We start from the raw sequence: 13,808 nt of genomic DNA on the forward strand, positions 1-13,808 counted from the left end.
AATGTCTCACAACCTGCCTTCGAATTACCCTGATGGGTCGCATGTTGAAGGTTGCCGCCCCCTGCGCTACTTTTTTTTTTTATTTTGTATACATCTAAAGCCTTTACAACCGTTTTTTTTCCTTGAGGAAAAAATGTTGACAGCATTTAAACAGTGGGTGAGAAACAGCATTCTTATGTACTGTTTTACATACGCTGTTTTTTTCCTTTTAAGTTAACATGTGTGTGTGTCTGTGTGTTTTGTATAAAGTCAAAGATTTCATTATAAAAGTTTTCCTCTAGGCAACACTTTAAAAATACAGTTTTTTAAAAAGATGTATGAGTTATCTGTTGTTGGTGGTGGTTTTTTTGTATAAACGAGCCAAATAATTGTTCTTGTTGAACTCTGAGATTAGTACAAGAATCAATGGGCTTAAATTACAGCAAGGGAGGTTTAGGTTCGTGATTAGGAAAAACTTCCTAGCTGTCAGGGTAGTTAAGCACTGAATATAAAATGCCTAAGGAGGTTGTGGAATCTCTGTATTTAGAGATTTTTAAGAGCAGGAAACACCTAGCAGGGACGGTCTAGATAATACTTAGTCCTGCCTGGAGTTCAAGGAACTAAACTAGAAGATGTCTGGAGGTCCCTTCCAATCCTGTGATTCTATGATCTTATTAAAAGTGCATATGACTGGATAGGACTCGGAGGGCGGGATAAATGCAAAAAAGGTGTGCAGAAACCTGTTAAAAATACATGGTGATCGACTCTATCAAGGGTATTACTACTAGCCCTTATTTTTTTTCCTCTTTTCTTTAATAAACTTTATTTTTCCTCTCTGTTTTTAATAAATCTTTTTTGCTTCTCTTTATTTTCTTCTTTCTTTAATAATCTCCCTTATTTTTTTATCTCTTCTCAGAACCTGCCTTATTTTATGAATTATCTAAAAATCTATTTTTCACGTGTAAAAATCACATGCACACAAAATCATCCCTAACATTCCCCATGAAAAAAAATAAATAAAATCTCTATTTTCCCCCAAATCGCTGACCACTCCAAAAGGACATGTGACCAGATACAGAGCTTGAGGACAGGATGTAAGGCAAAAAAGGGGTATGAAAACCTGTCAAAAAGATCTGGTGGAACCCTATTTTACTTACTTACCTTTTCTTATCTACTTACTTTTATTGCCCTTTTAAACTTTTTCTTTGTCTTCAACAGTCCTCCTATGCATGTTATAAATCTCAAGAGAAAATAGACAGCATGGTTTTGTATAATAATATGAACTAAAAATTTTCATCTCTCAAGTCAAAGAATTCTTCCACAGCCAACACCTTCACAACAAAAATTAGGTGCAGATAGTTAACCCACTTCTTTCCCTTTCAAATTACAAACCTTAATTTATCTGTTCTGGCTTTGTATCTTGAGATTCGAGCCATCGACAGAGGAACCGATAGGGTGTCTAGCCAGCGCTTCTCATATTTTGGTTCATTAGCTATGGGTGAGGAGGGCGATGATGGAGCCTGTAGAGAATAAATGAGAATCAGTAAGCACAGTCTATCAGATCATACAGTGCAGAACGTATGGAAATGCATCTGTGGCTGTGTGCTCTTTTAAAAACTAGTAACATATAGTAATATACTTGTTAAGAAACAGAGTTTAGGAGAGAAATTAAAATAAGCATTTATGTGAAAACAAAACAGAGATCTTGGTGCTATGCTTGTGTTTTGATTTTATTATTTGTGTGATGTAAAACCCATTTATGTTTTAATTAAAATGTAAAGCCCGCTTCTAATTGATGATACAAATATATTAATTTTAATGTCAGTGTTTTACTCATAAATCTCCTATTCTTCTTCATCCAAATTCCTTCTGGTTACAACATAAAATCACTACAGGATAGAACATTATTTGGAATGTATTTGTGCTTTCCTTTAAATATCTATACACAATTGTCAAGAAAAAAACAGTGCATAAAATATATTGAAGTCAGGACTACTGCAATCATGCAACAAATTCTGCATATACTGATATATTGTGACATCTACCCATGCCTTCATTTAACCTAGGGTGACCAGACGTCCTGATATTATCGGGACAGTCCCAATTTTAACACATTTGTCCTGCGTCCCGACTGAACATCAGTCGGGATGCCCATTGTCTTGATATTGGGGACCGCTCACCATCACTGCCAAAGTGCCGCAGCTGGCATGGCGGTGCTTCCTGGGGCAGCTTCTTGCTGGTGGCCCCTAGGCACTAAGGCAGAAGGGGTCTCTGCCCAGTCAGAGCTGTGGGGGTGGGGCTTGCAGGCGTCGGTGGTGGGCAGAGAGCCCTCTGCTTCCCCACCCCACCCAACCCTAGGAGCCAGAGAGACATGCTGGATGCTTTCTGGGAGCCGCCTCAGGTAAGCACCACTGGTACTCCCCACCTCGCCACCCTTCTGGCAACCCAGGAAGTGCAGCGAGCTGGGGGAGAAGCCTGCCGCAGAGCGGCGGTGCAGCGCCACTGGAGGTGCCCCTGGGGGAGCCGCCACCACCGCCTGGCTCAGGGTGGCTAGAGGAGGCCCTGGCACTGCCCCACCCCACAGACTGCATAGCTCTGCTCTCCACTCACCACGCGGACAACTCCCTGCGGTGTGCGGGTTCCGTTCAGTGCTGGGCGCTGCGCACGCCAGCGGGGTAAATAGCAACCCAGTCCCCACCATGCTGCCCCCACACAGCCAGTCCACCTGGGCCACTGCCTGCCAGCAACCATGATCCAACAAGGGTATTTGGCTGGGGCTTGCAGCCTGCAGTGGCTGGAGGCAGGGAGGGCACCAAGGGGGCCGTGGCAGAAAGCAGGGACAGGTGGTGCCTCGATGTGGTGCAATTTCCCATGTGCCCCCCGCAACTATCTCCCACAGCAGGGGTGGGGGTGGTTATAAAGCCAGGCGGGAGAGTCAGTGGCCACTTTGGGTGAGTCTGGACCGCAGTTTCAGTGCAGAGTTAGTGGGACTTGAGCCAGCTGAGCTGTGTTAGGGAGCCCTGGGCTCAGGGTGACCAAAGGTCCCAATATTAGAGGCTTTGTCTTATATAGGCAATTATTCCCCTCCCCCTTCACCCCTCCCACAAAAAAAGTGTCCCGATTTTTTACACTTGCTATCTGGTCACCCTAATTTAGCCACAGATTTGAACATCCTGAATTACATGTTATATCTAAGGCAGGAAAAATCCATATATGGACTAATAAACGTTGTGAATTTCAATTTTAGAATTTTGTTCAAAACCATTATATTGGGCATTTTCTCTCCCTGAAGAATTGGATATATGGATCCTGGGATACCTGCAAAAGGCAAGATCCTCAACATTATAACAGCAACATGTAATGTGCATCAAAGATGTTCCAGATTTTTGAGGATCTGGGTAAAGTGATTTGGGGTGAAAATGATCAGTACACCAGAATTCCAAAGGAAACCTTAAATTAAACAGGATAAAATGCCAGCTAAAAACTGAATTAGATGAATAATTTAGGGGACACATTCAATGACAAAAGAGCTCAAATCAAACCTAAGAAAGGAGGTTTTACAGAGACTCATGAGCATGTTAACATATCCAATCCCTAATTTATCACAATGAAATCCTTCATTTGAAATACTGCATGAAGATACTACAGAATGGAACAGGAATGATTAAAAAGGAATTATTTGGGGAATTAAAAAAGTTGTCACAGACGCACAAGTACTGAAACACTTTGAAATTAAGAAAAGCCTCAACATTTCAGTTGATACAAGATCACATGAATTATGAACTGTTCTGCAAAATGATGGCCCTGAGGTATATACTTGTGTAGCACTCACTAAAACACAATAAAACTGAGCTCATATTAAGAAAGAAAAAGTGGCAATTGGTTTCAGTTGTGAGTGATTTCATGACTATGCTTATGGACAGCAATCAGTTGAAGCACAAACTAGAAACTTTTGGAGACTACTGTTTGAAGCACCACTTAGAAAACGATCACGAAAACTGAAAAAGCACTTAATAAATGTGAAATACAGAATCAGCAAGGGGCTTCTTACAAAGCACCTAAAAACAGTGAAAGTTATCTAAGATACTTAAACAGTCCCCATTACTGTAATATTAAATATTTCACAATTTTGATTTATCCTCACCACACCCTGCTGGGGACAGCAATGCTATTTCAAAGAGGAGATGCTATTTCAAAGATGCTAAGTCACTTGCTGAAGGTCATAAAGAAAATCTTTGGCAGATCAGGGAACCAAACCTAGATCTCCTAAACCTCAGGTTATTTATAGAAGAGCTTCAAGAACAAGATTTTGATGTAAATATGACTTGAATAGTATACATTTCTAAACTAAGATCAAACAGGAAACAAAATGACCCAGCCTCAGCATTGCCAACCCTAAGCATTCATTAGTCAGATGCCTAAAAAACTAAATAACAAAAAATAAACACACTTAAAATTCATGAGTCTTTTAAAAAGTAATACACTCTGGGTTCTTTTTATTTGTATCTGCTTTTTGAGCTTTCAGTCTTCACATTTTTCAAGCTTTTCTCTACAATCAGCAGGGCTAAACACTTATTTTTTTAAAAAAAATCAAAGCTGTATTCTCATGTAATAACAGGCACCTTAGGAGACAAGGGTTTAAGAAGAACACCAGTTACCATGAGACTAATGATAAAATTGCTTGGGTTGACAACACTGCAACCTACAACAGCTTTTAGACTGTAAAACTCTTTGGGGAAGGAAACATCATTTACTCTTTGTGTACAGCACCTAGCATAATGGGGTTCTGGCACAAGTGCTACTGCAGCATGCATATTAAACAAAATACTACTACTAATAACTTTAGATAGTAATTCTAGATGACTATCCAATACAAAAATTATGCATTCTGCAAGCATAAAAACGTACTGGGACCATTGGGATGAAATTGCTATGTACACTGCAATTCTGTATAAATGATATTGTGACATATCCCAGTCCAAGAGTGGAAATGCTAACTATAATTCACTGTATCCATCTGGATATTGAGAAATGTAAGAATAAAGTAAAAAGTCTGTTGTGGCTCAGTCTGATGGCTGCCTAGTGTAAAATGTGAAATAAATACAGGAAACAGAATGGAAAAGAAACACTGAAACCACATGAAATTCCCAATCACCTTGGTACAAGATTGTAACAAAGCTATTTGAATTAAACCGCAATGCTTACAGTAAGTTCTTTATGGACCACTATTTGGGTTTACACATCGGTGTTGTGTAAATTAATTTGCTCACCATGAGAGTCCAGCTGAATTATTAATAGAACTCACAAGTGGCCCACTCAGGCAATTTTCTTTAATATGTCAGGCATTCCTCATCAAGACCTTGTTATGCACCAGAGATGTCAGCTGATAGAGCAGAGAACTTGATTTAAGCAAAACCATGGTAGATTCAAAGGATCTACATCTTTCATGGTTAGACTAGCCACCTCACAATGCTTCATAAGGTTCACCAATTCAAACAGAAGGAAAAAGTATCTTTGTTACACGATCTTTACATGAGTCAAGAACAATTAGGGGGGAGGGATAGCTCAGTGGTTTGAGCATTGGCCTGCTAAACCCAGGCTTGTGAGCTCAATCCTTGAGGGGACCACTGAGGGATCTAGGGCAAAAAAATTGGTCCTGCTAGTGAAGGCAGGGGGCTGGACTCAATGACCTTTCCAGGTCCCTTCCAGTTCTAGGAGATTGATATATCTCCAATTATTACATTTTTAAATTAACTTTTAAGTTAAGAAACTAAAATGGAAGAAATAGTACAATAAAATGTTAAAGTTACTCTAATTGCAAATGGGAGAGACTGTCAAATTCTAAACTGAAAGTGAAAAGCATATTTGCCCAAATAACATTTGGACCATCTACACAAAGATTCTACAACCCCAAAAAGAACTGACGACACCTAAACAAAACCAAAGAGAATATTCTCTCTCTCTTTCATGAGGACATCCAGGATGACAGAAAGAACAGATGTCAACTCATTGACAATGAAAAACACGAAGAGCAGTAAACAGAGTCTATGGTTGTTGGATCCACCTCACCAGTGGAACAAATGACTCTTTTTGTTAACCTGCTGCATTAGCTTTCTGATAGCTATTACTGATTTATTTGTATTTAATTATTTTAAATGTGGGGACTGGGAGAAGAAGATGCATCAGTAGCCACTGGAGTCAGTGGATACAGACTCCTGCCATGTTACTGAGGTATATGATCATTTGTAACCATGCACATGATCAAACATGTCACACCTTTTTTATACTTTTAGCTGCCTTGGCTTCTCTCTGCCCCACAATAAATCTGGTTACTTCTGGGCCCATACTGTTGTGTAATTGCAACCAGTGGCTGCACCTCCATCCTTCACACATCATTCTGCTCAGGCAGGAATGGCTGCCATGTAGCAAGAACTACAATCATTGACTGTGTGGAGAGCACATGAGAGACAGCAGCTTCCTGGACTGGACTGTCTGTGTTGAGACTATGTAGCATATAGAACTAGAAAGAGAATGCAAAGGAGCCACAGTAGTCCACATTCCATGGGTTTACTTACTAACAGGCTACATTTTATTACCCAACACACACTGTAGTGGAGGATAGAAAGCATCCCTCTATATTTTTCAGAAAGTATATTCTATTTCCTAAGAAAATTGCGCAGACATATTAAGATCCCCTAATACATATTGCAGTCCTTGAAGCATATTTTACCTTGTTAAACTAAAGAAAAGGAAAGGAGAATGCCATGGTGTTTAGAAGGCCTATGATGGCTTCACTGGGCTATTTACACAATTTGGAAAACTTACAAAAAGATATTTACTTACCACTAGACTTTGCAAATTGCATATAGCCACAGCATATTCTCTGCATAGCATAGCTCTCTGGCATGTAGGGGAACTGCACAAACTACTACACTCACATGGCTTCCTGCCCTGCAAGGGCTCCATGCCTTTCCATGCACCCCCGAGAAGCAGGGGGAGAAGAGCAAAAGGTTTGGTATCTGATTAGAAAAATAACTGTCATATCATAACCAGTAACTGGTTAAAGATAGGAAACAAAGGGTATGAATAAATGGACTGTTTTCAGAATGGAGAGAGGTAAATATTGGTGTGCCCTCAGGGTGTGTCCTGGAACCAGTGCTGTTCAACATATTCATGAATGATCTGGAAAAAGGGGTAAACTGTGAGGTAAAAAAAATTGCAGATGATACAAAACTATTCAAGATTGTTAAACTCAAAGCAGACCGCGAAGCGTTACAAAGTGATCTCAAAAAACTAGGTAACTGGGCATCAAAATGACAGATGAAATTCATTGTTGATAAATACAAAGTAATGCACATTGGAAAACATAATCCCAACTATACATACTTGTGATACAACATGGCCAGAGGGCAGCAGGAGAGGGTTAGAAGGGAGCCTTATTCCCTGTAAGGGGAAGAAAGTTTGCTACAGATTAACTAGAGCACCTGAAGCCAATTAGAGCACCTGCAGTCAGTCACATGATAAAAACCCATGCTTCAATCAGACAGTGTGGGAGCAGGAGTAGAAAGGATTGGTGCTGGAGCAGAGAACAGTTTGGCGAAGTGCTGTGGTGGGCTAAGAAGTCCTAGACCAGACCTGCACAACATGCGGCTCGCGGAGCCCCACTGTGTGGCGCAGAGGGGATTCTAAATCCCCCACACAGGGCACTCTGTGGGCAGCCCAGAGCCCTTTTAATTCCAGCCGTGGCCGGGAAGCAAAGAGCTCTGGGCTGCTGGCAGCCGTGGGGAGCCCTGAGCCTTTTAAATCCCAGCCATGTCAGGGAATCAAAAGGCTATGGGTTGCCCACAGTGGCAGGGAGCCAAGAGTCCTTTAAATCTCAGCCGTGGCCGGGAGTCAGAGGGCTCTGGGCTGCCGGCAGCCGCAGGGAGCCCTAAGCCCTTTAAATCCGAGCCGTGACTGGGAGTCAGAGGGCTCTGGACTGGCCACGGCTGTGGGCAGCCTAGAGCCCTTTGAATCCCGGCCAGCGGCCGCTATGTGCTCCCTCCCTGGACCCCTGCCCCAACTGCCCCCCAGGATCCCCATCTTCTATCAACACCACTGGTCCTTATCCCCTGATACCCCTCTCCCGGGACTCCTGCCCCTAACTGCCCCCCAGGACCCCACCCCCTATCTAAATGCCCCTGCTCCTTGTCCAATTGCCCCTTCCCAAGACCCCTGCCCCAACTGCCCCTTGGGACCCCAGCCACTATCTAAGCCTCCCTTCTCCTTATCCCCAACTGCCCCCTCCTGAGACCCCCCCAACTTTCCCCCAGGACCCCACCCCCTACCTATCCCCTGACAAACCCCTGGGACTCCCATGCCTATCCAACTGTTGCCTGTCCCCTCAACTGCGCCCCCTGAACCTCTCGCCCACCAACCCCCCGCTCTCTGTCCCTTGACTGCCCCCGGAACCCCCTTACCCTTCTCCACCCCCACCCTCCTTCCTGCCACTCAGAACCAGCGTGTCTGGCTCCATGCAGCTCCAGACACATTGCTGCATGCTCCCCTGTGGAGCCCACAGGCCCGCCCTAGCACCTGCCTTCCAGATTTGAACACCTCAAAATTCAGGAGTGCTCAAGTTCAGTTTGGGCCAGCTGTTACTTCATTTCTCCCAAATCAAATATACTGATCCACTGCAACTTGCTGTAGAAAAGTAGGATAAATATGAGCAAGAAATGCTTATTGGATCAATTGCTATTTTCAACAGCCATTGCCTTTTGTTTGCTTAAAGGAAGACAGTGATATTGCATTGGCAAATTCCACATTGAAAGAAAGATGGGAACAAAACAAATAATAAAGACACCTAACTTTTCCTCATTTATGGAGGACAGTCTTATAATATGCACCCAGATATCCTCCAATCACACAAGCTGAAAATTGTTCCACTTTACTGCAGCTCTGTAACCATATGGGAACCAATCCTGTCTGTGTTTTGTGTACATCCAAAATTCCTGCTGAATGACCCACCCTGGGAGCGTTACCAGTGACTCATGGCTGGGGAGGCAGGAGGTGTTGGGGGGGAGGCACTGGTGGGGGTGAGCCCAGGGCTGGAGCAGCAGCGGGGTGGGGGGAGGACACTGGTGGGGAGAAAAGGGGGAAGCCCAGTGCTGGGGCGGCAGGGGGTGTGGGTCGGTGGGGGGAGAGCCCAGGACTGGGGTAGCAGGAGGGTACAGGGGGAAGCCCAGGGCAGGGACAGGGAGCGCAAGCAAAAAACCTAGAGCCAGCCCTGCTGGAGCCCCGGGCCCTTTAATTTGACCCTGACGGCTCCCAGCCACCTCTTCAGCTGGGAGCCCCCAGTTGATTTAAAATAAATTATCATCTCCCCACCCCCAACCTTCCTTTTTGGCCCACAGCTGTTTTGGTGGGGCGGCGCTGAGGAAGGAGAGTCTGTTTCTGCAAGGAGGGGCGCCCTGGGGGTGGGGTGTTTCTGCAGGGCCGGGAGGTTTCAGCCCTTGCCTGTTTTCTTTGGAGTAATGTGGCCCTTGCCGCTTTATGAGTTCTGCAGGCCTGTCCTAGACCCTAGGTAAGGGGCACCTGGGTTGTGCAGAGGGAAGGCAGGAAGCCCCCCACAGGCTGAAGGGCAGGACAGGGAAGTAGCCCAGGGGAAGGAACTGTCAGTTCAAGTAGTTCACCACTATCCTCCGGGCCCCTGGACTGGGACTTGGAGTAGAGGGTGGGCCCAGGTCCCTCCCTCTCCACTCCCCTCCCCTAGAACACTAGTGGGGCAATTAATATTCCAATTTAGGGGCAAGAAATGGTGCCCTGAACCCCCCCCAAAGAAGAGAAAGTGTGAGACCCATCATAACAGTACTGGCAATTTGCCACAATACAAAATCAGGGGGTCTAAATAAGCTGTTAATACTCAAGAAAGAGATCTTGGAGTCACTGTGGATAGTTCTCTGAAAACATCCACTCAATGTGCAGTGGCAGTCAAAAAAAAGTAACAAAATATTGGGAATCATTAAGAAAGGGATAGATAATAAGACAGAAAAATAATGTATTGCCTCTATATAAATCCATGGTACTCCCACACCTTGAACACTGAGTGCAAATGTGGTTGCCCCATCTTAAAACAGATATATTGGAATTAGAAAAGGTACAGAAAAGGGCAACAAAAATGAGTAGGGGTATGGAGCAGCTTCCATATGAAAAGAGATTAATAAGACTAGGACTTTTCAGCTTGGAAAAGAGACGACTAAGGGGGAGTGTAGCAGGGCAGTCACCCTGTTCTCCCCTTAAGGGGTTAAAACAGCCCTGGGAAAGGGCTGCCTGGGGAGCCACTAGGGTAGGCAGATTGGGAAGAGAGCCACAGCTAGGACCACACCCAATTAGGAAACAGCTGGCCCTATAAAAGGGCTGTGAGCCAGAGGCTGAGCTGCACTCTCTCGAGCTTTGGAGGGAGGAGGAGGACTGCCCTGCCCAGGAGCTCAGGGTTCAGGAAATGGAGTAAGGCTGGGGAAAGGCAGGAGGAGCTGGGGAGCTCCAGCCTGGTAAATCCCCAGGCTGTGGACCTTGCTAACAGGGCAAAAACAGGTACTGGGGTTGCAGAGGCAGTGGCCCAGAGATAGGCAGAGGCAGCTGGTCCAACATCCTTGAGTGGCCATGACAGACTGCAGTCTGTCCCAGTGAATGGAGGCTAGATGGTGACTGGCAGTAGCCACTGAGGCAAGGTGGGTGAGAGGATTGGGGGTTCCCCTGGGAGGAGAGACCCAGAGTGTGGTGTGGTACTGCTGGGGAAGAACCCTGAAGTAAAGGGCACCAGGGTCCCAGAGGGACATGGGAGGGTCTGAGGCAGGTGAGACACTGGACAGTAGGAGGCGCTCTGTATGCTGGAGAGCTAATTCCCAGGATAAGCAACAGGAGGTGCTGCACTGGTGAATCTCACTTTGCTACAGGGGGATATGATAGAGGTCTATAAAAACAAGACTAGTGTGGAGAAAGTAAATAAGTGTTATTTACTCCTCATAACACAAGAACTAGGAGTCATCAAATAAAATTAACAGAGAGCAGGTCTAAAACAAGCAAAAGAAAGTATTTCTTCACACAACACAGTCAACTCTTTGCCAGAGGATGCTGTGAAGGCCAAGATTATAACAAGGTTCAAAAAAGAACTAGGTAAGTTCATGGAGGATAGGTCCATTAATTGCTATTAGTCAGGATGGGTAGGGATGCAAAAGCAAGCTGTGAAGTGTCTCTAGCCTCTGCCAGAAGCTGGGAAAGGTGACGGGATGGATCACTTCATGATTACTTGTTCACTCTCTTTGAAGCACAGGGCACTGGCCAATCTCAGAAGCCAGGACACTGGGCGAGATGGAATATTGGACTGACCAAGTATGGTCATTCTTATATTCTTAACCAGACCAGGGTTTTGGTCTAGGCTCATCTTCAATTTTATTTGGAGAATTTTGGAAATTGCATGTGAAAGCAGAAGTGATGTGGGTGACTGGACTGGAGAGACTTTCAAAAGCTTGCAGATATTCAAATTTTATTATAACCAGCTTCTGATTATTAGCATTTTTTCTAAATGAGAAAAAATACATGTAATACAAAATTTCTATAAGTATTTTATATAGCTACTTTTATAAGTTGGGATTTTCTAAAGTGCTTAGCATTGGTTTATCCCTGTTCCCATTGTAGCGAATGGTAAAAAGCCCTTCAACTTCAGCAAGAGCAGTTAGGTCACTACTGATTGCTTTTGAAAATTCTGTGTGTTTTTTGTTGTTGTTGAGAATTTACAGCTTATTAAAGATGCTGATTTGACAACCCTGAAAATCATTTGCGTTATTGTAAGCCTTTCCATACTACCTCTCCAAGAGTTTCAAAAAATTTGGCTCTCTAGGGACCATCTCTGGGATAAGATCATAGTTTATACTCCATATTCATTTCATGTTAGTCTTTCTCTTTCTGATGAGACTGTCAATTTAATGCCAATTTATTTCTAATATCTGTCCGTTAGGAATTGGACTGAATTCAGGAATCTTATTTCAGATAGAACACTGAACAAGCATTTGCTTGTAAGGCCATCTAGTGACCCCCATTCAGGACAGACTTCAACTGCTGAGGAGAATTTAGGAAACAGCTTCTGTAAAATTTTGAAACATTCTACAATAGCTCATTGGGGTCAAGCAGCAAGTTCTCTGATAAGTAGCAGAACTAATCAGACACGCTTCCATGGTGATGCTTTCACAGTGAACCTGGGGAAAAACAAAACTTGAGATTGGTGGAAGCTCATAACTTTTCATGTTCTTGTGACAAGTGATCTGCAGAGCTTGGGCAACTTTTTTTTTAAATTGTCATTGGCCCCTGTAAGGAAAATATCATGTCTAGGGAGATAGATAACATTTTGAACCTTCTCCAGTAATATAATTTACAGAATTAGGGCTGCCCCTTGACAGCCATAGCACAGTGTTCAAGGTTAATATCTCAAATATTCATTTTTATCAAACAGAATCTTGAAAGTATAGGCTAACTAAGCCAAAACTGTAATGACATGTTATGATCTAATTTTTGAAGAGTCACATTCACATAGCTACACTGAAACCTGTTTGGAATCAGATTTTCCTCCTAAAATTTTGTTTTAAGTTTTATATATTTTTATTATATTATCATAAAATGAAAAAACAAATATTAAGGGTGTGATCCTGCACTCTTTGCTTACCATAAACTCTGACTTCATGGATTCATAGACTTAAGGTGAGAAGGGACCATTATGGTCATCTAGTCTGACCTCCTGCACAACACAGGCCCCAGAATCTTACCCACCCACTCCTGTAACAAACCCCTAATGTATCTCTGAGTTACTGAAGTCCTCAAATCGTGGTTTAGAGACCTCAAGGTGCAGAGAATTCTCCAGCAAGTGACCCGTGCCCCATGCTGCAGAGGAAGGCAAAAAACCTCCAGGGCCTCTGCCATCTGCCCCAGAGGAAAATTCCTTCCCGACCCCAAATATGGCAATCGGTTAAACCCCGAGCATGTGGGCAAGATGGCCATGTTTGACTTCCGTGGGTATTTTGGGAGTATAAAGAAGGCAGAATTGAGGATTGGGTCTTTTAGTAGTTAAAATATGTTAACACTGAAAGACTTTCTCCATAAGAATGAAAAATTGTGAAAATATAGAAAAATGAAACCATTTTGCATTTCCTAATGATATCTAAAATTCTCAAATTTACTTTTTTTAATAGCATGTATATTACCATATATAATCAGCTTGAAATTAGGTTGATTATTAGTTGTTTCTGGCAAGTGTTGTGCTAGGTACAGTACAAACACAGAACGGTCCGTGGTCCAAAGATTGTATGTATTGAGAAAGGCAAAACAAACAGGCAGAACAAGTGAAGATAATTAGTGAGTCCATTTGTTACAACAGAGTTTTATTGGTTACTACACATGCTACATTATGTATCAATACACACATGCTGTCTAATAAAGTATGCATTTCTACAATGGGTCTGAATGTAGCGTCCTTATGTCGGTGAACACTTACTAGCATAACTAGTTCCAATAACCTTAATGAGGCTTCCTGCAATAGTTAAGAGGTCACCAAAAGGAGTAAAGGGCTCCACAATGAGGCCTATTATTTCATTATATATAAAGACAAAGGGTGGATCTCCACAGCCTAGTGGACCATGGATGTAGCAGAGCCAATTTGATTTTACAATGCAAGGTTGAGAGGTGGGGGAAATGATGTGGGAAGATTTCATTAGGGATCCACAATACATGCATGCCTAAGATCACAACTCCACAAGAGTTCCCTGTACCTTGCAGATGGGATTTTTCATAGTGAGGCAACT

The 13,808-nt window shown here is 43.3% G+C and overlaps 1 protein-coding gene across 1 annotated transcript in view; it reads right to left on the reverse strand.

Annotated features, from left to right (window-relative positions):
- Positions 1–13,808, reverse strand: part of SNTG2 (syntrophin gamma 2) — a 534,493-nt gene that overhangs the window by 139,732 nt on the left and 380,953 nt on the right. Inside the window, exon 9 of the mRNA XM_075063695.1 lies at positions 1,372–1,499. Coding sequence (XP_074919796.1) covers positions 1,372–1,499 — 128 coding nt within the window. The remainder of the gene's footprint in view (positions 1–1,371; positions 1,500–13,808) is intronic.

The sequence above is a fragment of the Chelonoidis abingdonii genome, chromosome 3, assembly GCF_003597395.2.
Source record: "Chelonoidis abingdonii isolate Lonesome George chromosome 3, CheloAbing_2.0, whole genome shotgun sequence".
NCBI classification, from domain to species: Eukaryota; Metazoa; Chordata; order Testudines; family Testudinidae; genus Chelonoidis; species Chelonoidis abingdonii.